At 42.4% G+C, this 22,344-nt stretch overlaps 2 protein-coding genes across 7 annotated transcripts in view; both read right to left on the bottom strand.

The window, feature by feature from the left end:
- The window catches only part of senp2 (SUMO specific peptidase 2), a 6,855-nt gene extending 5,086 nt beyond the window's left edge, over positions 1 to 1,769 (bottom strand). Inside the window, exons 1-5 of the mRNA XM_077559986.1 lie at positions 1,332 to 1,769; positions 872 to 933; positions 669 to 781; positions 225 to 288; positions 68 to 149 (exon numbers count right to left, since the gene is read on the bottom strand). Of these exons, the coding sequence (XP_077416112.1) occupies positions 68 to 149; positions 225 to 288; positions 669 to 781; positions 872 to 933; positions 1,332 to 1,615 (605 nt within the window). The 5' untranslated portion in view covers positions 1,616 to 1,769. The remainder of the gene's footprint in view (positions 1 to 67; positions 150 to 224; positions 289 to 668; positions 782 to 871; positions 934 to 1,331) is intronic.
- Positions 1,770 to 2,839: 1,070 nt separating this feature from the next.
- Positions 2,840 to 22,344, bottom strand: part of pcnt (pericentrin) — a 41,074-nt gene continuing 21,569 nt past the window's right edge. For 4 of the 6 annotated variants that reach the window (XM_077559977.1, XM_077559979.1, XM_077559978.1 and 1 more), the window contains 28 exons: positions 22,145 to 22,329; positions 21,711 to 21,873; positions 20,641 to 20,883; positions 19,357 to 19,589; positions 18,769 to 18,876; positions 18,522 to 18,542; positions 17,569 to 17,979; positions 17,061 to 17,213; positions 16,804 to 16,980; positions 15,285 to 16,217; positions 14,009 to 14,179; positions 12,657 to 12,831; positions 12,120 to 12,445; positions 11,861 to 11,963; positions 11,599 to 11,771; positions 11,173 to 11,439; positions 10,797 to 10,936; positions 10,122 to 10,251; positions 9,262 to 9,966; positions 8,393 to 8,557; positions 7,935 to 8,147; positions 7,018 to 7,241; positions 6,859 to 6,938; positions 6,618 to 6,744; positions 5,518 to 5,636; positions 4,292 to 4,442; positions 4,009 to 4,190; positions 2,840 to 3,244 (listed from right to left, as the gene is read on the bottom strand). In XM_077559977.1, the coding sequence (XP_077416103.1) occupies positions 3,210 to 3,244; positions 4,009 to 4,190; positions 4,292 to 4,442; positions 5,518 to 5,636; positions 6,618 to 6,744; positions 6,859 to 6,938; positions 7,018 to 7,241; positions 7,935 to 8,147; positions 8,393 to 8,557; positions 9,262 to 9,966; positions 10,122 to 10,251; positions 10,797 to 10,936; positions 11,173 to 11,439; positions 11,599 to 11,771; positions 11,861 to 11,963; positions 12,120 to 12,445; positions 12,657 to 12,831; positions 14,009 to 14,179; positions 15,285 to 16,217; positions 16,804 to 16,980; positions 17,061 to 17,213; positions 17,569 to 17,979; positions 18,522 to 18,542; positions 18,769 to 18,876; positions 19,357 to 19,589; positions 20,641 to 20,883; positions 21,711 to 21,873; positions 22,145 to 22,329 (6,113 nt within the window). In that variant the 3' untranslated portion in view covers positions 2,840 to 3,209. The remainder of the gene's footprint in view (positions 3,245 to 4,008; positions 4,191 to 4,291; positions 4,443 to 5,517; positions 5,637 to 6,617; positions 6,745 to 6,858; positions 6,939 to 7,017; positions 7,242 to 7,934; positions 8,148 to 8,392; positions 8,558 to 9,261; positions 9,967 to 10,121; positions 10,252 to 10,796; positions 10,937 to 11,172; positions 11,440 to 11,598; positions 11,772 to 11,860; positions 11,964 to 12,119; positions 12,446 to 12,656; positions 12,832 to 14,008; positions 14,180 to 15,284; positions 16,218 to 16,803; positions 16,981 to 17,060; positions 17,214 to 17,568; positions 17,980 to 18,521; positions 18,543 to 18,768; positions 18,877 to 19,356; positions 19,590 to 20,640; positions 20,884 to 21,710; positions 21,874 to 22,144; positions 22,330 to 22,344) is intronic. The other 2 variants (XM_077559982.1, XM_077559981.1) reach the window with 2 other exon arrangements.

Here is a 22,344-nt window from a genome sequence, read left to right as displayed (position 1 = left end):
ATACATTTAGGACATATCATTTTTGCTCCTTTTGTCCTCATCCACCTTGTCAAAATGAACTACTTGCCCAAATTTCCTCATTAAAGGAGGCAAGGAGCTCTGGAAAGGCTTAGGTGCAGCCCTATCGCTCATTCCTGTCCCTGGTGTATCTGCGGAGAATGAACCAAATTACAGCAGATTATACAGAAAGCAATAAATAGCATTTGTGTTCATAATTTACACACCCATTCTCCAGTCAGAGCTCGTCAGCCACGGCGTGTGCAGCTCATCGATTCCCAGAGTGACAGACTGGATCAACACAGGAAATGATGTTATTGAAAGCTATTTATTTTTCAACAAAAAGCCCCATGTTAGTTTTACTCAAAAAGCTAAGGTTCTCCCCCTTTGCTTACAGAAAAAGTGCATGACAACGACATTATTCAAAACAAGCCGTCTGTCCTTCTTTTTTCCCCTTCTAGGATTTTATCTACTTTCCATTTTGTACTTTAAAAAATATGACTGCACAACACCAAACAAAAACACTGAAATAATGAAGATAGTATTCAATCAATATTTTTCTGACAAATTAAGTGGAATCTGTGTAAGGTAAGAGACAACATATATCATGCACCCTACATACATACATACATAAATAAATAACCAACCCCCCCCCCCCCCCCCCCCACCACCTGAGTGTCCTTAAATTGCTCGTGCTTGTTGGGGCTTGACAGCAATGGTTTGCGCAACCGGAGTAGATTTGCGACCCCGGCCACGGTCTTCTTGATAAAACTTATCACCACATCTGGTTAAAAAAAAAAGATTAAATTATCAAACACGTCATTTGCAGAGTGCAAGAAAGTAATGACCCCCCCCCCCCCCCTACTACACAAACCTCGTCTTCGTCTTTTTGCCGCAACCTCCTCGCTCTGGCCAAGACTGTCTGCAGCATCAACACTAAAAGGGACAGAAAAACAAAATGACAAACATTTCATTTGTTTGCGTGTACTGTTCTAAATTATACAAATGCTTCTGCGGCATAATTAGGCTACAAGTGATACCCACATGCTGAGTCATGCTTAGATTTAAATTTAATGAAATCTCAGTAATTCTCATGCGCTGTATTTGCTTTTACTTTTTAGCTGTTTCTACATTACGAATACAAGTGAATATCTGTCAACGTCGCTTCTGATGAATCTTATAGCACCCATTAGGAACTCATCATCATCAAGTTGCGCTAGCTTGCTAGGATAATAGTAGTTATATTACCTACACCCACAGAAGCAAAGTTAAGTTAGTCAGGGAAATATATCGATGACAGTCGAGTGTTTTCTGATCGGTTATTACTTACTAACCTCTGGTAGTTCCTCTTGACCGGTCTGCCGTGGCTCCCTCGCCACCGCGCTATCGTGCTTGTCAGCTCACCGTTATTAGCTTGGCGGGTTTGCTCCGCGGCTGGCTCAAACAACGACGATATTCCGTCAAATATCCATTCATACATCACAGACAAATATGAAAAAATGGAAAGCGGGTCCTCTACACGGGCCAGGACGGTCTCTCTTCGTCTCAGGGTCTTCGGGGTTGTGCCCAAACGGGGGAAAGAGATGAACGACACAGTATCAGAAGCACTGATCTGCATGTAAACTAGCTTAGCTTGTAGCCTGGCGTCACGGTGTGCGCCAGGCGTTATTTTCTTTCGTTTCACCGAGTGGGCGGAGTTCACTGTTCCAACAGGAGAGACCACGTTGCGAACCCACCGGGGTCGTTGTTGTCTTAAAACGAGCGCATCTTAACACGTTGACAGCGGATGAGGTTAGGAGAATGATTGGCTGAGGCTGAAATCTCGTGTCAAATTACGTAATTGACAACAATGACGAAACCATGTTTTTTGGGGAAACCCCCCATAACACAAATACATTCAATTATAATTCAACACTATTTAATTTTTTTTATTTTTTTGCATCCAAACTGTATAAACTGGTGTCTCCAAATACTGTCTACATTTCCTGGTCATTACTTTGACATTTTAGTGCATGATTGTCGAAACTTTAAATTTGGGGCAAAAACCATGTGCTTGGCGCCATCTTCAGGTAACACACCGGGATAAACTCAATTTGGCTGTTTGTCCTCTCATTACACGAGACGATACATACTACGTCACTTGTTCCGCATGACGTAGTCACCCCCGGCTGCCTTCCGGCTCATTCTCGTACACGCCTCCTTAAACGGCATCTTCGCGAGTCGCTGCTGTCAATCACAGCCAAACCACGCCCAACCCTTTCCCCATTTGTAACCTAGCGATCCCCCAGGCAACACCCCCTTTGAGCGCCGATTTCAAATTTTAGTGAGGGGGTGGAGCAAGAGTCTCATACTGTACTTTAGAAATCCACTTATGGAAAAAAAGAAAAAAAGTGAGGGAGTAAAGGATGGAAGAATATATCAACGTATAGGACCAAAGAATGGTAGGAAGGAAGGTAGGATGGAAGTAAAGACCAGTGGGATGGACGGTAAGAAAGATGTAAGGATGGACAATAGGACCAAAGGGAGGGGGATTGAAGAAAGACAAGCGGGTGCCAGGAAAGATGAATGGAAGGAAGGACAGTAGGGTGTTATTTTCTTCCTTAGTGGTTTTCTGAATTATGTAGTGTGCTTTTCTGACAAGCATTCTGCAACCCTTTTGACATCCATTCAATAAGGAAGTGAGGAATGAAGAAAAGGGTGGAAAGAAGATTGGACAGAGGAAGAATGGATTGAAGGATAAAAATAAAAATAAACTGTGTGGGGGAGATAAAGGAGGGAAGAGTGTGGATGTATGCTAATGTCAGCTTTTGATATCTAATAAAAACAAAGACCAAGGCTAAAATCATATTTAAAAATATTTATTACTACAACAATAGAAACATTTATATAAAATGGCCGGAACAATGTACAACCAGCTGTACGGCTCAAGTGCTTTTTAACTCACACACACAAAACAACACATTTAGTAGATTAGGTGATGTACAACACCAATACAAAAATACACTATTAATATAAGTGGTGAAAAAGTAATTTGTCTGTCACAACTTTGAGATCCATAGCAAAAAAAAAGACGTAGAAAAACTTGAAAAAATCATATGTGCACAAAATTACACATTAGTATGTACATTATTGTATAAAACTCACTTTTGGGTATTACAATGACATAAGGCATGGACAGGTGCAAACATGGGAGACACGGACGGCATCAATCATCATTTCTTGGGGTCATGCTGGAGAACAGAAGGACCTGACAGGACAAAAATACAGAAAAAAAAAAATTACATACATTGATACCTTGACTTACAAGTGTCCCAACTTGTGAGTTTTCCAAGTTACAACTGTATACTATCAAGCTGAGTTGCAAGCAAAAATGTGAGCTATTTCTGTGCTTCAGAGACTTCACCACTAGATCAATGCAGCAAATTAGTCAACTTCCGGACACCATCAGTTCACGTTGGTGACCTTGCAGCAAAAGTTGAAATACAGATGTGTTTTGTGCTCGCAATTCCTCTTTTGTAATTATTATCTTTATTTTTTAATAAAACAGTCTGGAAAACAATGTGTCTTTTTGGGTTTCTGTATATTTGAAGTCTTTCAGCGCAAGAATAAATGATCTGTGAGAGTGTGCAGTAAGAATCACAGGAAGATTCTTTATGCTGCCTAGTTAGGTTTTTGGGAGGAGAACGGGAGGGTCAGCTAGACATGAAAGTAGTCTGTTCCCAGCAGGCTTACCAGTCAAGGTCACTTAGGTAGTATTGGTTCAAGTGGAAAAACCCGTTGTTAAATAAAAATAAAAAAAATCCAGGTGTTAATATGTGCTATTTAAAGATGTCAGCAAACCTTTTTTTGCGATTATTTAAGTTGTGGGTGTGCTGGAGCCTACCACCGCTGAATTTGGGCGAGAGGCAAAGTACATCATGAACTGGTTTGCCGGCCAATCTCAGGGAACACACTGTATAAACAAACTCACATACACAACTGTGGACAATTTAGAGTATTCAATTAACCTACCATGCATGTTTTTGGTACGTGGAAGGAAACCATAGTACTCAGAGAAAACCCACGCAGGAACTGGGAGAGCATGAAAACTCCACACAGGAAGGCCGCAGCCCAGATTCAAACTCATGATTTCTGAACCGTGAGGCGGATATTCTAACCAGTCATCCACCGTGTCGCCAACAAAGATCCATCCACTGAAATAACAGGAGACAAGTTGGAAATGTGCTTGAACGTGAGCCCAACGGCCGTCGGCAGCCATCCTGGGAGGGTCGTGGGTGTCAACCCTCGCACTCACCTTGGCTGTGCAGGTAAAGAGGCGACAAGCAGCTCAGGTACAGCCACGTCCTGTTCTCCCGTAGCCAGCGCTGCCGATAGCCAATCATATCGGGGGAACAGGCCGCCTGTGAAGTCCATCCCATGATTCTGGGCGGGACTAAATGTGTCTGCTGTACTAGGTTGGGGGACGATAGAGCACATTTGGCAACACGGTCCCGGGATGACATTGGGGTTGGGTGCGATTTGGTTACTTGTAAAGTGAGAGGCGGCATGCTTTCATTGAACTCATTCACTCACAGCCATTATCACTGAAGTAACCCCCTTTGCTCCCGGCTGTTTTACTCGATTTGACTGATTTTGGAAGGTTGTATTGCTAAAAAAAACATGGAACCTACCAAAAGAAAGATTAGAGTCTCTTCTGTCATCAGGGAAAAAAGTATATCTCTATCAGTTTTGCAGCAATTAGCATTAGAATATAGCTAAGTTTCATCATAATTCAGAAATTGTTTAAAACAGTGGGGGATAGAGGCTGTTGCAACATGGCCCTGGCTGATCTCTTATACTCTGCTGCCACCTGCTGGCCTTTTTTTGTACCATTGCTTCAAGCATTCTCTTCAGTTCAGAGGCTGCATCAAAGCCATCTGTTTGCTCTAGTCTAGCATAAAAAAACAAGAACAAAACAATAACGTAAAAATACGTCTTTGGGAGTAGGGAAATATGTAAAATATAACGTATTTATATGTTTTGGGGAGCAAATGAGTTAAGTGCTGCTATCAGACCACACAACATTTGGTCCAATATCTTTAAGACTTTAGTGTCAAGCGTGGTGGCCATTTAAATGTGATTCATCGACATTTTGGAAACTTTTGACCTGAAGTTTGAGCTTTGGAAGTCCCCAAAGACAGAGACATACATTTTTTAAATTATTATTATTTTTACAAAGGTATATTATAATAGGAAGTACTTAATTTCACATTTGTCAATTAAAAATATATTTAGCAACCACTTGTTTCTCTTGTCTTTTATGCAAATTAGCCACAAGCTTGGTTGTTAGGCCAGAATGATACTGTGAAGAATGATCATTTCTAAACATTTATTTATCCTATAACGCGATTACCTCCTGTGATTCAAACTGACAAAGTGTGTGCACCAAGAGAGAAACCCGGTGTTGACGCAACATCCAAATATGAATCCAACTGACTAAAAAAAAAACACCGGTGCTGGCTGCCTTGAAGTAATGCTCACCTGGCTTGGGACCGACCAGTCGCTGCTGGACCTTCTCCAGGTGATTGATGTATTCGGTAAGGGATTTTTCTGGCTCTTGAGAAGTTGCTGCGGAGGCCGGAGTTGAGCTGGAGTAGGACCTACAAAAAGACAAGTAAGATCATCTGTTCATAGTTAGGCTACTAGCATAATTGTCATTTCTTTCTTACTGGCACATTATTATTAATGCTAAAAATTGTGTTTTCTTTTTAGGTTCCTTTAGATTGTCAGTAGAGCTGAACAATTTTGAAAAATGATCTATTTTCCCCAATATTGCAATGTAATTATGCAATTCTTTTTTTCCTCAAGGTCATCTTCCCATTTTTTATTTATTTTTTAACAAATGCCAGCAATATATTAATCTGTATTACAATAAAATATTAGATTTATTACACATAAATGTCTTGGTCCTTTTAACTCACTTGCTCCCCAAAATTTATAAATATGTTCAGTTTTATATGTTTTAAGTGTCTCAAAGACATATTTATACATTTTTATGTTTTTTTTTATGCTAGGGCATACAGAAGGCTTTGATGCAGCCTCTCAAACGCAGACAACGATTGACAGCAGGTGGCAGCAGAGCAAAAGAGATCAACCAGGGCCATGTTGAAACAAAGCTAATTTACCCACAGTTCTAAATAGACGTGAATAATGATTAAATTTAGCTATATTCTAATGCTAATTGCTGCCAAATGGAAACAGATAGAAATATATATTTTTTCCTGATGAAAGAAAATACTCTAATCTTTCTTTTGGTAGGTTCCATGTTTTTATAGCAAAAGAACACAATATTCTGTGGGTCTTTGAAAAATCAGTCAAAAGCTGGGAGCGAAGGGGATTGCTTCAGTGAAAATGGCTAGGAGTGAATGAGTTAAGTAGGCTTATGCTACAGTAAAGGCAAATGATATAGGAATTAATATGAAACAATTTATTTATCTACTTTAATTGAAGGTGTTAGCTGACCAAACACTTTGATTTCACTACAAATCAGTCAAAAACTTTCCTGTCAACCAGAAGCACGTAAAGTCTATAAGTGTTGGATTTGGCAGATGTGGTGCAGTTTCTATGTGAGGAGAGCAGACCTGTTGTGCATCCTCAAGGGTGATTTGCTGGGCGGGACATGAGCAGACGCTGTCTCTCTGTTTGGGGGAGACTCGGAATTCAAACGAGGCTGCTGCTGCTGCTCTCTTAAAACCTCGACTCTCAAACCTAGGATGGACACAAAGAGTGAAACCCTACTGACACATACTACATACCATCTACCTCTCTTGAAATGTGACACAAACACACATGGCATCGAAGGTGCACATCTAAAAAGCTGACCTGTAGCGTGGCCATTAGCATTCACGCACACAGGCAATCGTCTGATGGCTTTTTGCCACTTCCTGGTTAGGAACTTCATTCTGGTGAGAGAAACGTTTACTTTTCAGTTTTACAAGCATTAATAAATCTTCCTTTAATCCCCCCTCATTTGATCCACACCTGGAGACGGCGATGACCACTCGTACCACCGACCGAAATCTTGCGAGGGGCCTCCGGGTAGAGGGCGGCGGTGAGGCTCGTACCCCCATGGTGGCGATCAGGCACAGGGTGGCCTGCTCGCACTCCTTGAATCCTCCCAGCAGCAGCAGGAGGTAGCGTTTCTGGTACACCAGAGCTTTCCGGAAGCTCTCGGCGCGCAGGTAGCGTTCGTATAAACGCTGCACCTGGAAACAAAATGTAACAAATTCACATTGTCATTCTTTTGTCGGATTTTATTATTATTTCAGCTTGTATAGGGCCATCAGAATAAAGTATCCCTTTATTATGATTTTTCTCAGTTTTCAGGCCAAATGTTCAGGTTATAAAACACCTTAAAAAATAAACAATGCATACTGAATACAGTCTTTTTACATGATTGTGTACATGCTAGATGCAAGGTGTTGGAAGCTTTGTAATCCTCTGTTTTGATTGCTTTGCTGCCATCTGTATACAATTAGAAAGGCCATTTCATTTGCTCAATTGGAGTGCAGTGAGCTTTTAAAAAATTCTTTCCGAAACTTAAGAATATCACATTGAATTCCTACATTGTCCAAAACTTGATAGAATAGACCAAAAACATTAAAAACTAAACTGGAAGGTGTTTTACCCAAATTGTATGATGATTCAATCCAATAGTTCATTCATGAATTTCAATTGGTCAAAAGTGTCCACAATAGGCCCAATTTGATGTCAACAACAGTATATTATTTTAAAGAGTTGACAAAAAAATCCCCAAACTTGGGAAGCTTAATTACAGTTGTATCAACACAACTTAAAATAAATAAATAAATAATAAAGTGGACATAAATGGCTAGCATAGAGCCCACAGGATTAAATCGATATTCAAACGCACCAAACTCTGTGGCCGACCGACTGACCTTGTTGGGGGCCATTTCGTTGACCGGTATATTTTCACTCTCCGTGGCCACTTTAGCGAGCTCATTCTCGGCGCGGTACAATTGGCGCTCCAGGCGGGTGACTTTATGTTTGAGGGCGGTCCTCTCTTGCCTCAGCGACGACACGCTATGAGTCAACTCGGCGTTCTCGCTCAGCATCTTCTCCAGCGGGCCGGATGAGGGAGTGGGCGTCATCTATGGAGAAAATAAAAAATGCATTATGTATTTAGAGTTATGGGAGCCTATCGCAGAAGACTTTTGGAGAGAGACGTTTGGTTTAGTTTGACATGAAAACTAAGAGAAAACCAGTTCGCTGCCACCCAACAGTATTCCTACCCCAGGTTTGAGCTCGCAAGACAAAGCAAAAAAACAGAAAAAAAAAACATAAATTAAAATATCGCAAATGTGGTCCAATTTAAGATGGCATTGTGTTCTTGTACCTGCTGGCCACCGGCGTTGGCAGCTTCCACCTGGCAGCGTTCGCCACTCCGCTCCGACATCCTCTGAGCCGCCATGTCCCGCTCTTCTCTCCGGAGCTCGGCCAAAGTGCGTTCTAGCTCCTCCGCGCGTTGCCTGTCTTGCTGCCTCAGCAACTCCAAGTCGCGCTTCAGAGAAAGCAAAGAAAAAGAAGGTCAAGGGTCTTTCAAATCATTTGTTGGTTGTTGAGAAGTTTTTTTTTCCCAGTATAAAATCTAATTAAATATTTAACATTCAACTTTATATTTTGTGTAGCCATTCATTGCGCAAGGATTTAATCTGACGTGCAAAAAAAAAACATGAAAAAAAAAAAAAAAGGAGTGCAGCATGGTGAAAAGATCACGATTGATCAATTTAAGTAGGTAAATCTCTAAATACTGAATATTAAATATAAAAAAAAAAAAAAAAAAAAGCAAGAACATACTTATTTCATCATATTTAATACGGCTCAATGGGGCCAGCATCAGTGAACTTTTATTTTATGAACTATGTTTATTTGTCAAGATGGTTTGTTTTGTTTTTTGGGTGGTTCAAAGTGCATAACCACTTACTTGGCCAGGGTCGAGCTAGTTAATAAAAGTGAGTGTTGCCAACTCAGCCATTTGGCTGTTACAGTTTAGTGACAATTTGAAGCAACTTTTAATTCCTGCTACGGCAATATGAGCAGAATCATTTTCACGCTGTGCTTATGACATATTTTAAGGCCATATTGCTCAGCTCTCTTTCTAGGCCGTATAAGCAATCCAATGAAAAACAATTCGACAAACGCTAACTTGCAAATCCTTTTATGATGGGCCTGTAATAATCCAAGAACCCCCTATATTGATCTTACCAGTTTGTTATTGGTTCTTTCCAGTCGTCTCTCCTTTTCCATCTGCTCCTGCCAGCTCTTTTCACGCTCTCGTTCCCATTCTTCCTCCCGTTGCAGATCCCTGTCCTTCTGCAGTTGTATCTTCTTCTTCATCTCACCGAGCTCCGCCCCATGCGCGTCCAAAGCACAGACAGTCTTCCTTTTCTCCTCTCTCAAAGCCTCCTCGCGGCTCTTGTCCTCGTCCAGTCTCCTCCTGCTCTCCAAGACCTCCGCTCGCAGTTTGTCCGCCGAGGCCGCGAGTTCCTCCCCTCGCCTTCGCTCCTCCTCCAACTGCGAGCGCATGTCGGAGATGAACTTCCCGTCTCGGGCGGCGTCGGCTTCGTGTCTGCGGTTGATGTCGGCCATTTGCATGGAGCAGCGGTCTTGCGCTTCGTCGAGCGCCCGGTGGGAGTCGGCCAGCTTGGAGCGGATTTCGGCCAGACGGGATTCCGACTGGGTCAAGAGGCGTTCGAGGCGGGTGTTCTCCTCGCGCTGGTTGGTCGAATGCTGGCGCTGGTCTTCGAGCTTCTTCTGCGAGTCGTCCAAATGCTTCTCCAGTAGAGCGCTGCGGGACTGCTCGATCTGGAGCTCACGTCTCAGGTTGCTACACGTCACCGTCTCCTGCTCCATGAGACCTTGTAGGGCCAACATCTCGGACCTCTGCTGCTTAGAAGATGCTCGCATAACCTGGTGGAGAAAACGTGTTGTTTAAGTTGGTGCTAATGCTATCTATTGGTGAGCATGATATGAAGTTGTGTTGTGTTGTGTTGAATGATTGAACTACTGAATACAGTCATTCTGTAATATCGGTTCATGAACGTTCACACGGGTTTAGGTCATACCTCTAGTCTTTGCTCCATCTCTTTTTCTTGCCGCATGTTGACAGCTCGTTCTTGTTCCAGTTGTTGCTTGAGCTCCTGGACCAGTGTCTGTTCCTTCGTCAAAGTCTGTTCATACTCTTCAATGGTCAACCTGTGGGATCAATTTAGCAGATATGATTTGAGCTGTCAAAATTAATCGATTATCAAATGAATTGACATCTATTTTGATAATCGAGTAATCGTTTGGAGCCATTTTAATTTAAAATTGTCAAAATTTTCCCATTTCAGCATATCAACAGTAATTGTTTACTGATTTCTGTAGTCCTTCATGACAAACATCTGTCTTTACTTTGTAAAACAATGACTGAACCAGTAACATAGTACAACATCAATCCCCCTTTTTTTTTTAATCACTATTAGAATACAAAGTAAACACCAACCACTATTAATAAACAGTCATCAGGGGAAGAATGCTTTTGTAATACACTTTAATGTAAAATTAAAATTGATTAGTCGATTGAATAATAAATAGATGAATAGTTTCTAAAAATATTTGATAGTGACAGCACTAGATATGACAATTACACGAGGAGCAATGATGAACTACAAAGCACTATTTTTCACAGTTGGGAATATTCTGAGTATGTCATTGGGAATCTAAAATTATATTTTCATAGGGAAAAATGTGCTTTGTACCTGAGGGCCTGTATTTTGTTCTTTTGCTCCTGCTGGGTCTCATGTGCACATATCAGCTGCTTCTGGCTCTCCTCCAGCTCTGCTCTTGTTTGGGATCCTGCCTGGAGCTGCTGCCTGTCAGCATCACCCCTGGAGTCAGCCTGGGGGACAACAATAAATAAATAAACAAACATATAAAAAGGAAAGTGAATACTGGGGATCAAATTAATTAATTTGTATGGACTGCTACTTATACTTTTCATAACAAACTCATATTTAATTGTGGGTGTCAAAAGCTCCAATTGCACCACTAGGGAGGGAGGCTGAATAATGATGGCTACAATTTACATTTAATTCATCTTACAACAATTCCAAAACGCACACGTTCAAAACTCACGCGTGTATGCGTCTGTGCCATCCGGCAGAGCAGCTCACGCAGCGCGATCACGGTCTCCTGCAGGGCTCTTTTCTCCTCCTGCCAGCCCATGGGCGGGTTGGAGGACGGCTTGTCCCCCTGGCCCAAGAGAGCGGGACGCTCTTCCCCCTGGAGCTGCGAGAGTGAGTTTAATTCTGCCGCGTACGACGGCTGGAACGAGGACGAGGCCCGACGATGGGAAAGGGTCAGTATTCTGCAGCTTTCTTGGTACACTTTCCTCAACAGGGCCTGTTAAAAACATGAATATACATTAGAGTAGTGATTCCCAAACACTGTCGTATTGTGTGTAAAAAAAAAATCTGGTAATTTGACTACAAAAATATGTCGACATAGAAAGCCCCTTTTTAGACAGTGCTAGCCATAGCCATATCTGCATGTAGTGTCTACCTGAAGTTCTGGAGACAAGAGGTCATCACTGTAGCTCATGCTGCCTGCAGCGCTGTCAGTGTTAGCCGTGCGGTTCATCCCCCGGCAGCGGAGATACTCGACAAACTGAGCGTCCAGCCTCTCAGTCTGGTCCAACTCGACTCGCAGCCTGGCGCCCAGCTCTGAGCTCACGTCTGAAGCGCAACAAATGAAAGAAAAGCCACTGTGAATGTTGCTTTCACAGTAGTTCAGCATTGCGGGTGGAGCGCTCGCGGCTACTCACTGCTGCCGTAGCCGTCACTGGCCCATTCTGGCGCCGATATGGAAGAGGTGGAGCCGAGCGGTGATGGAGGTGCCGTTAGGTCAAGTCCTTCCAAATCACACACCTCAAAGAAACACAACATTGATATACAGTCTGATGAAAGCAGATATTAAAAAAAAAAAAAAAAAAAAAAAGCAGATACTCGTTCATTTTGTAGGCCACTACAATAACTAATCATTTGTTACAAAAAAATGCACTTGGACTTATTGTGGGTACGTACCTTATCTGCACTGACTGAGTCCACAACGGAGAAGTTGTCCGAGACGGAGAGCGACCGAGGGGAGTGGCTGCTCTGTGTGGTGTGTTCCGGGGTGATGGTTCTGGAGGGAGGCAGCTCCATCGCCAGCACGTGGGACTTGTTGACCTGAGGGCGGCCCGGGTCGAGCGCGCTCAGCTCAGACAGATGAGAGGCCAGAGTCGACGCGTGAAAGTGTTCTTGGAGGAAATCTTCGGAGCACTCCAGGTGCCGCAACATCTCCGGGGAACTCAGTGATGTGTTGTCACGGTAAAGTCTCACCACGTCCCCGAAGCCTCTTTGAGAAACATCTGGAAGGTAAATTTAACGGACATTATATTTTTAATCATTACAGATTAAGATTGAAAGCTTTTAAGTAGTTTTTACAGCAAAACTGTTCCGTCATGAAAAGGCATACCGATTCATGATACTGCATGAAACAGGACAGGTTATTAAAAAATAAAAATAAAATAAAATAATGACCATGCCACGGATGTTCTGTCAAAGTCATCAAGGACTCACCCGTGTGTGAGCTTCCCTTGTGGTAAGCAAACGTGTCCAGTTGGCAACTCTCTTGTCTGCTTTGCTGGTAGGCCAGCGTCTCCCCTTGCGCAGCCAGATCCTCCTGTAGGCGTTCGAGCGCCACTTTCAACAGGCGGTTGTTGTTCTCCAAGTCGGCTACAGCGCGGTCTTTGCTCTAATGACAAAATAGAAAAAGGGAAAGTTCAGTCAGGTATCAACACAAAAGCATGTGCATGCTGTACGGGGGAGTCCTCGGTTTCAGGCAGAGTTCCATTCATTTGTCTGAAACGAACGTACGCCAAACCATCAGTAAAGTAATCATTACTTTTTTCCCAACAATTCAAAATGTTCATTGAAAAATAATTTCATTAAAACGAAAAGGAGACATTTTTTTCCTAAAATTGAAGTCATCCTTCCATATTACTCTATTTAACTCTTTGACTGCCAGACGTTTTCAGAAAAGGGATGCCGTGGGTGCCAGTCAATTTAAGCATTTTGTCTGATCTTTCAAGGTCCATAGAAAATTATGTGTTTGGACTATGGAAACACACATACTACCAAATGAAAGATTGGACTCTCATCTTTCATCAGAAAAAAAAGTTTGTTTCTTCCTTATTCCGTTTTTCAGTAATCAACAATAGAAAATGGTTAGTTTCACCTCTGTTTTGAAACAAACGTCTTTTAACGTCTTTGGCACTCCATAGGATTTTACTAAACGTTATTTAACGTTTTTGGCAGTCAAAGAGTTAATAAATAAAAATAATTCAAACCATTTTTGTATTTCACATTTTCTATATGACAAAGTTTAAAAATTAATGAAGACATTTGAACATCCACATTTCAAGTCTCTATTAAGACGTTATTTTTCACATCATCCAAATTCTTACTTTATCTATGTAGCACATTTCATATGCAAGGCAACTCAATGTGCTTTTCAGTGCTCCAAATTTTCACAGGATAAAATAACCAAAAGAATGTAGACGTTTTTCAGTCTTTACCTCATCCTTCCACTTTTCTCAACCAATTCAAACAATTCCAATTTTAAAAATATCAGCACATTTAAGAATGTAAAATTGATTGGAGTTGCCATTATTACACTAAAAATATTTTTTTTAATTTTCAGCTTTTCACTTTCTTACATTTTACATTACTTGTTTTAATTAGTTACAATAAATACTTGTATGTAAAAGACTTCTAAGTCATGATAGCAAAACAATCAAAACATTGCAAGTAAGGTGGTAAATGAGCATGTCTTCTGTGTCATGTGACCACACCAGAGTGCAAAACAAGTTGCCTTTTATAACCTTGCAACATCTCATGCTGGAACAGCATTTTCAGTGCCTGGTGGTTACCTGTCCTTCTTCAAAAAGTTGTTCAGCTCTTTGAGTGCTGCTGTTTAAGTCTTGTTTCACAGTAGTCAACTGTTCCCTCAGGGCTTGGTGGTCTGCCGTCAGTCTCGCCAGCTCCGTCTCCCTCTGCCTTAAGGCGGCATCGGCTTTAGCCAGAGTCTCCTCAGCATGGGTCTGACAGAGAGTAAAGTCTCATTAGCATTTAGTCCGTGATTCAACAACATTAACTTCTTCCTTTCTTGGGTAGGTCTCCAGTTAGTACTTCAACAAGCACCATTATTCATCAATGACAACAGATGTGATTTGGTTTTATATTTACCGCACTGTGAACTTAGCTGGATCACATTACAGAGACACGAAGCAGTCCAACATAACCCAAAATTGCTTTCTCGGCTAACAAAAATCTCCCAGTAATAAATGGGTATAGCTTTAAAAAAACAAGTGCTACCCTCGTATCTTCTATCAACTTCCTCGTTTTAAAGTCACTTCCTCTGCGACGCTGCCGTGACGTTCCTTCCGCCCTAACTACAACCAGATGTGTTTCTGGTGTTAGCACAGCTGCACCACATGCAGTTATTTCTTCTTTTTAAGTGGCAGAAAGGAATTACCTCCCTGAATCCTTACCCCCAAAATGGGACTTGTGGCCACAAGTGGAGAAAATATGAACAGTGCAGTATACTATAACAGCTGATTCCATCAGCTTTACAAGTATTTATATTAGAATTAACTACACAATTTCCGAAATAAAGCACAAGTTTCTTTTTTTTCATATATTACTGTTTCTTAAAGCTCATCTTCACTCGAGCTACATATAGACTTGATTAATTAAATCTGGCTGAGTAATCATGTTTTGAAAGAAGTAAGGCAAAATGGAGTGCAATACACAGTTGAAACCAGTAGGGGTGCTATTGCTTCAGTCTCAAATAATTAGCTAAAGAAGTCAATCTGACATCAATTATGGTTAAATGAACCAATAGTGGCTTTGTGCAAGCGTCATTCCTTTGCAATCTGGCTAGTGAAAAGACATTTATGTAACATGGGTTCATGATGGTGTACATTCTAGAAAATGCATTGTGCTCTATGATCCTCTCTATCTTAATTAAGTGCTTTCCAACTATCTTGTGGCATCAATTTGCAAATACAAAATTAATAAATACAAAAAAAGGTTCAACTGGTAAAAAAAAAAAAAAGGACAGAACTTGAATTTTAACAGTGGCAACATTTCTTTACTTTATTTCATCGATTGTAATGTTTTTTTTTGTGAGGAAAATAGACTCACCAGCACCTCCTTTTGAGCATCCTCTTGACTAGTCTGCTTTTCCAGGAAGTGAGCAGAGAGCTCATCAACGCGGGCCCTCAGTGTGTCGACCTCTTCTCTGAGCCTTTCAATTTCCTCCTGGAGCTGCCCCTCCCTCCTCCTGAGTGCCTCGCGTTCATCCGACAGCTCTGCCTTGACCGTCTCGAGTGCATCCACCCTGGTCTGCCCCTCGGCGATGGCCTGGTCTCTGTCCGCCACTTCGACTTGTAGCTCCTGGATTTGTGCTTCTAGAGTCAGGCTGTCAGCCTTCATTTCCTGTTCTTTGGTTTTTAAACCCTCGACTTCTCTCATTAAGTCTTTCTCCTTCTGTTGAAGTTGAGTAAGAAGTGAGCTGAGGTGGTCTCTCTCTTTTTGCAGGACATCTGCCTGCTCTGCTCGCAGTCTGAACGTGCTCCTCTCCTCGTCGGTGCCCTTCAGCTCAGCCTCCTTGAGAGTGAGCAGGCCTCGGAGCTCGTCCGCTTTCTCCCTCTCCGCCATCAGCCTTCGGCCAAACTCTTCGCCGTGCCCTCTGTACTCTTCCTCCTGAGTCAGCAGCAAACGCTCCAATCCCTCCTTCTCCGCCACCGCCGTCTCCAGCTGACTTTGAAGCGCCTTGAGGCGTGAGCGGAGCGGCTGAGAAGGGGTCGAGTGATTCAAGCTGAGTTCCTGCCTCAGGCTGCTGGGCCCGCCTCGGGGCTCGGGGCTCGGAACCGGCGAGGGATTGATGCTGTCGCCGTCCTGCGAGTCGCTTACTTCGCACACATTGGGTCCGAGCGTGGAGAGCTCCGCCTGCAGCGTGCTGATCACCTCGTGGAGGCGCTCCTCTTCTTCCCCCCTGTCCTGGCGCAACCTGGCGATTTCAGACTGGAGATGCTCCACTTGCGAGTTCAGGTCGTGGAGTTCAGCTTCCAGATCCTTTTGAGACAATAAGTGCAAAAATGTCAAACACAAATCAAGAGTTGGCACTTAGCCTAGGTACAGTATGGGCTTTCATGATTGGCCGAGGCTTTGCCTTGACTGTATGACACTGTGTGAGCTGCCAACAAATGCACCGGCTGAGCCATTCAGTTAAATGGCTTATTTTATGATCTTAAATTGTTAAGATATTTAAAATGTTGATTTAATAAGGATCTTGTTTACATGCTTGTATTACTAATGGATGCTACTTCATCTAGCATCTTTCTGATGCCTACATGTAACAAAGTGTCAAAGTGTGTTACTGGGCTCAGTTTTCGACACTGCCACACTCAATCAAGAAAACTGAAATGGTGAACACTTTTACATTATATCACAAGAATTGAGACTACATAGTTGTTAAGTCTTTGCACGTTTGGACACCTTCTCATTCAATACATTTACTTTATCTCATGAATATATATACATTGGAGATTCTCACATAAGGCATCAAAACTAAGACAACTATGACAACTAATAAACACATGCAGAGTTATGTACTTGACAAAAAAAAAAGGTTTTAGGCTTTATTCTGTGTAATTAAGACCTTATGATTGGTGTTCTCCAGCTCCTGTTCCAGCCTTTGAATCTCATCGTTGAGGTGGTCAATCTCCTGGTTCTTCTCCTGCAGTAGAGCAGTGGGGAGGGTCTCCTCTTTCGGGTCTTCCACCGATCTTTGTACCTCTTTTTCCTCTGCTAGAATGCTGAGGGTGGACACATGGTCCTGGTTTAAAAAAAGAAAAGGCTGTCAGACAAGAACACGTTTAAAAAAATGATTTTTTAATTTTTTTTGTACAAGCCTACCTTGAGGGCGTCAATCTGCTCCTGGAGCTCATTAACATGTGCTGTGTTCTCGCTGGTGAGTCGCTCCAGCTGGAGTGTGAGATGTTTCAGCTCTGCTTCCTTAATGCTTAAGTCCCTCTGCACGTTGTCCAGTTGGCCCAGCAGGACGTCCGCCTAATATTTACCAGCTTATTAGCCAAAAATTATACTTGCTAAAACATGCACATAAGTTTACAGGACGTCAAAGAAATGGTTAGGGTTTTAAGCCGGGGGTTAAGGTTTTAATCATGGTTTAGTGTTTCAAACTAGGATAGGTTTTCAATCCTGGGTTTGCGTTTAGAACTGCACAACCTCCAAACAGGAAGTATGGTACATTCCAAATACTTTTTACTTCGGCATGAAGCATTTCTAGCACATGAGGAGCCAAGCTCAGAGGTGGAAGAGTTTGGCAAAGAGAACAACACGGCTCTGAGCGACAGCCATTCGTAATTTCATATATCTGCGGACTGAAGACAAAATGCACGCATACCTCTTGCTCCTTGCTTTGCAGGCTTTGCTGCGCCGCATCCAGAGCATCCCTGAGCTCCTGGGTGGGTTCCCGTGTGTTGTCGTGGTAACAATGTCTCGTCTCATCCAGTTTGGACTGCAGCGCCGATATCTGAAGCCTGTTGGACAATTGCTGCTGTTCCAGGGCCTGCTTATCCTGCGTGAGCTCCTCTTCCCTCAACTTGGCCCGGTGAAGTTCTTGTTCCAGTTGGCCGACGGCTCTGTTACACTCAGCGCTACTGAGCAACGCTTGTTCCAGCTCACGGATTCGCGCAGCCAGCTTGTCGATCTCCTCGTTGCGCTCGGTGAGCTCTCTCTGCGCCTGCTGGTTGGCCCCCGCTAAGGAGGCGTGGTCCTCCAGCTTGTCTTTGATGATGGCTTGCAGACTCTCCACCTTGGAAGGTGTAAACGGGCGGCAGAATGAGGCAGTGTGATAGGGAAGCTACTACAACATAGCAATGGAATTGGAAGCCTTAGTGGAACCTCCAAAGTCAGAAATAACGATTTCCAGTTCCAATTGCAAAACCATTTCCATTTGGGTACAATTGGAAATCTGAATTTCTTTAAGGTCCAAACTGACCCTTGCATCTTCATTAGATATTCTTTTGAGTCATATTAAATTATCTTCCCTCAAGAGCACAACATTTGACGTCAGAGGTTCCACTGTATATTATTTGTAACTAAAAAGGAGCCATTCCAGATGAGCAGCGAGCGTCTGGGAGAGAATGATCAAGTCAAGCTATTCAAAAGGAAGTAGCGACAAGGCGGCGAAGGAGCAATCAGGCAAGGAGGAAGCAAAATGAATGCATGCGACATGACTGATGAAAGGGGCCACGACAAACACTAAGAAAGATGGCATAAGAGGAATGATAATGAGGCAACAATGCACGCCATGCACAAGATTCGGAAAAATACGCTGTCGTTGGGAGTCCATACCTGCAGAACCAAGTCCTCAAACTACAGCAGTCCATTCAGCACAGGAATAAACACAATGCAAAAGTCAAGCTTTGTTTCATCACTCCAACCTCTAGCAAACACCATCAGGCACTGGGTTTAGAGCTCTTTAACTACAACACACATTCATGCACTTCTCATCTTTCTCATGTTGGATAGTTTTTTTCTTGTAATAAAAATAATATAGTATGGTTAAGACGAGGGGGGGGGGGGGGGGTGGGGGTCTCACCCTGTGCCCTTTGACCTCTCCGCCGGCCGTCTGCCTGAGCTGACTCTCCAGCCGTCGGATCTCCTGCTGGAACTCGTCTCTCTCGTGCTCACGCTCGACGGCTTGTTCCTGTGTGAACACAAATGGAAAAAGTAAATTACGGCACATGATGACATCATTGATGAGCTGATTGTTGATTATTCTTGTCTCGAAGAAACCATCCATCAATTCTCTGCACCACATTAAGCTCGCAGGAAGCTGATCAGCTGTTAACTTCCACTACTGCCAATAACGATCTAGACCTTTTAGATGTTTACCATTCCACCTCCTTGATGATCCTCTACGGGAATGGCTATTTGCGAATCGGTGTGGGTTTACTGCATTTAGTTTTAGCTTTATAAGTTTTTGTATTTTTTTTTATCTACATAAGCAAATGCAGGGATGAGCAGCATTATAAATGACTCAGCAAAGCAGCTACACAGCCAAGATTTGTTGGTCTAAATGAGAATAAAATGGCTTGCTCTATGTGAAGCTGACCAACATCCATGGAGACCTCCACCAACGTTAATCTGTTCTAATATGACGCCTGCATGGAAAGAAGAATTTTACCTCTATGAACTGCCGATTGTGCTTAAGCTGTTTCTCCAGCGCTTGCACTTGTTGGTTGAGATCTTCAGCGTGGTTCTTGTGACGAAACTCCTTTTCCAGGCCCTTGGTCTCCTGCTCCTCCAGTTCCCTTTCTAAAGTCCGGAGGCGCTGTGACAGAGCGCTGTGGTTCTTCTCGGCTTGCCGCTGTAAATCCAGCCGGTCCTGGGTCAAGCGCTCCGTCTCTGCCAGCAGACCTTTGGGAGGTGGGAGGTAATGGAATGTAGATGCCTTAATATCCAAGCAAGATGGCATGCTAGGTAATCAACACTTAATCATATAGTAAGGTTGCAAATGTCTGGAAATATTCAAAGATGGAAACTTTCCATGGGAATTAATGGAATCTACAAAATTGAAGGTTATCTTTTGATAAGAAAACACCATTCATTTTCTGAAGATGTCAAAAGCTTTAGTTATATTCCCAAATGTGCATATCTTCTTAATCAGCTGTAAAGTTTACTTAAATGTATGAAGTACTTATTTCTAAAAACTATGTTTGCTTATAGGGCCATCAATTTTAGGTCTTTTCACTTGCAAGAATGTGACGTGTATTCACATATACATACACACATACACAAATATTCACATCTTTAGTGTTGGAAGAGTTACAGGACCCAAAAAATAGGTTATTTCATGCAGTTTATATTTTTTTATTAATCTGCTGATTAATCAGTAATCAGAATTTTATTTAGCCAAATACCAGAATTTAAAAAAAATCAAATCAAATAAATAAAACCAGTCAGGCCCTAATATTCATAAAAATATGCATTGAATATGATGTCTTTCCATTGAATAATCCCAGTCAACTCTAATTGAATATTTCCAAACGGGAACATTTCCAAAATTTTCCAGCTCAACTTCTCATGGAAATATATCCTAAAACTTTCCATTAACTTACCGGTACCACAAAATTTCCGCACCCAGCAACCCTAGCTGTACATCGTCAAAAAAAGCAGCAAATTTGAAAATGGAAAGGAAAGGAATAAAGAACATTACACTCCAAGTGCCTCTGCCACACGCGAGCATACTAGCAATGACGGCATTATAAAAGCAACCAAAACACACAGCACACACAGTCTCCCCACCTCCTGCATCGCACACATACTCTGACCCACAAACTGGCAGCAGGATCTAAATTGAGCCAATGGCCTGGAGGAGAGAAGACACATCTGAGCAGGCCCGTTACATAAGCGCACGCCAAAACTCGCTCGCTGAAGAGGACATTTTCAGGCTTGTTGCTCCGCTCACCCTTTTCCCTCTCCCCGAGGCCGGCGGAGAGGTGCTCCTTCTGACGCAGGAGCGCAGCGTGCTCCTCGCTCAGCTCTTGATGTTTGGCTCGCAGGTTTTCCAGCTCGGCGCACAGGCCCTCCGTCCGGTGCGCTTGTCTCCGGAGGTCCTCCAGCTCCTCCACTAAGCGCTCCTCTTGAGCTTCCTTCTGTAACAAAGCTTCGTCCAGACCAGCCTTGTCAGCCACGTAACCCTCCAGGAGCCCTAAAGGGATCACGATGGGCGCATTGTTACTTTGAAATTGAAAAAATATTCATGGCTTAAAATAGTGCAGAACCATGAATCGTAGGGCTGGGTATCGATTCTAATTTCCTCAATGGATTCGGATTCACAAGAGTTCGGTTCGATTCGATTTTTCCAGATTCGATTTTTCCAGATTCGATTCAATTCAATAATTTAATGAACATTAATTCTTCTTAAAAATCAAGGGAATTGATTAAAAACTCCAAATTCCATTTCCAATTAAATTTTGCAGAGGTCGTAACTGGTTAAATGATTAACGTTAACGTAACCAGCAAGGATGAGATGAAAATATTTCCGTAATTCAATAATTGTAAATAAAGATTCTGAACGGTCTTAAAGTTCAGTAAGTCAGGTCTTTCATAAATGTAAGATAATACTTTTAAATTCATGTGAACAATAAATTTCAAGAAAATAGTAAGATACAACAAAAAAAACCTGGCCTTTAAAATTCTATTTTCTTATGAATTTATGGGAAAATATTAAAGATGAAATAATTGATTCATAGTTTTATGAATCAATATGAGGTTCAAAAAGGAAAATTGACTTGATAGATTATTTTATTTTTTAAACCCAGCCCTAATGAATCAATTTCATATCGTCATTGCAATATAGTAGAATGTGTTCCCGGAGAAAAAAAAAAAACACAAGTTTCGGCAAAACATGCAGGAAAGCCAAGAATGCGAAGCAGACTAGTGCTAAAGCTAAACCCTAATATAATATATTGGCTTTAACAATAATTTGGCTAGTTGAACTAAATCAAAAGGTTCTAGAGCAGATACTGCGCTCACCCTCAGCCTTGTGGAGTTCCAGTTCCAGCTCACTCTTCAACTTCACCTCCTGGTCAATCTGGACCAACAAGAGATTGTGTTGCTCGAGGAGTTGGGCTAAATCTGCTTGGCCTTGAGCGAACCTCTCCTCCAGACACAAGTGGACGTTATGCGTCTGCTCCAGCTGCAGTTGGGGGAAGGATTACAAGCGGGTTAAGTAGCGTTCAACAACTGGAGAGCAATGTTTTTCCTGAACGCACAGGGTCTGATTTATTAAGTGTATGCCAAATGGGAAAAATTGTGTAGTTCATTTTATTGTGGCAGGGTTACAGTGGTACCTTGAAATACAAGTTTAAGTTCAAAACATCTGTTTCACACTGCATCAACCCATTTCATCACATCAAATTTCAGTAAATCTGGGATTTTAGGAAATTAAATGCACAGTGGTAAAGTACCTGTGCATTGGCCTGGTTCAGCAGATCCAGTAGCGTATCGACTGTATGGCGCAGTCGGCTGCAAGCATTCATGGATGCTTCCTCTCCCTCAGGATTAATGTTCATGTCCGAAACTAGCAGACTCTCACAGAGCTGGTGGGTTAGCTCCAAGTCCTCGGGTAGAGACATATCTGCAACCGAAATGCCTATTGAAACAAGAG

The sequence above is a fragment of the Vanacampus margaritifer genome, chromosome 1 (assembly GCF_051991255.1).
Source record: "Vanacampus margaritifer isolate UIUO_Vmar chromosome 1, RoL_Vmar_1.0, whole genome shotgun sequence".
NCBI lineage: Eukaryota > Metazoa > Chordata > Actinopteri > Syngnathiformes > Syngnathidae > Vanacampus > Vanacampus margaritifer.
The sequence above is the reverse complement of the archived record's forward strand: the minus strand, read 5'-3'. Positions and strand labels throughout refer to the sequence as shown.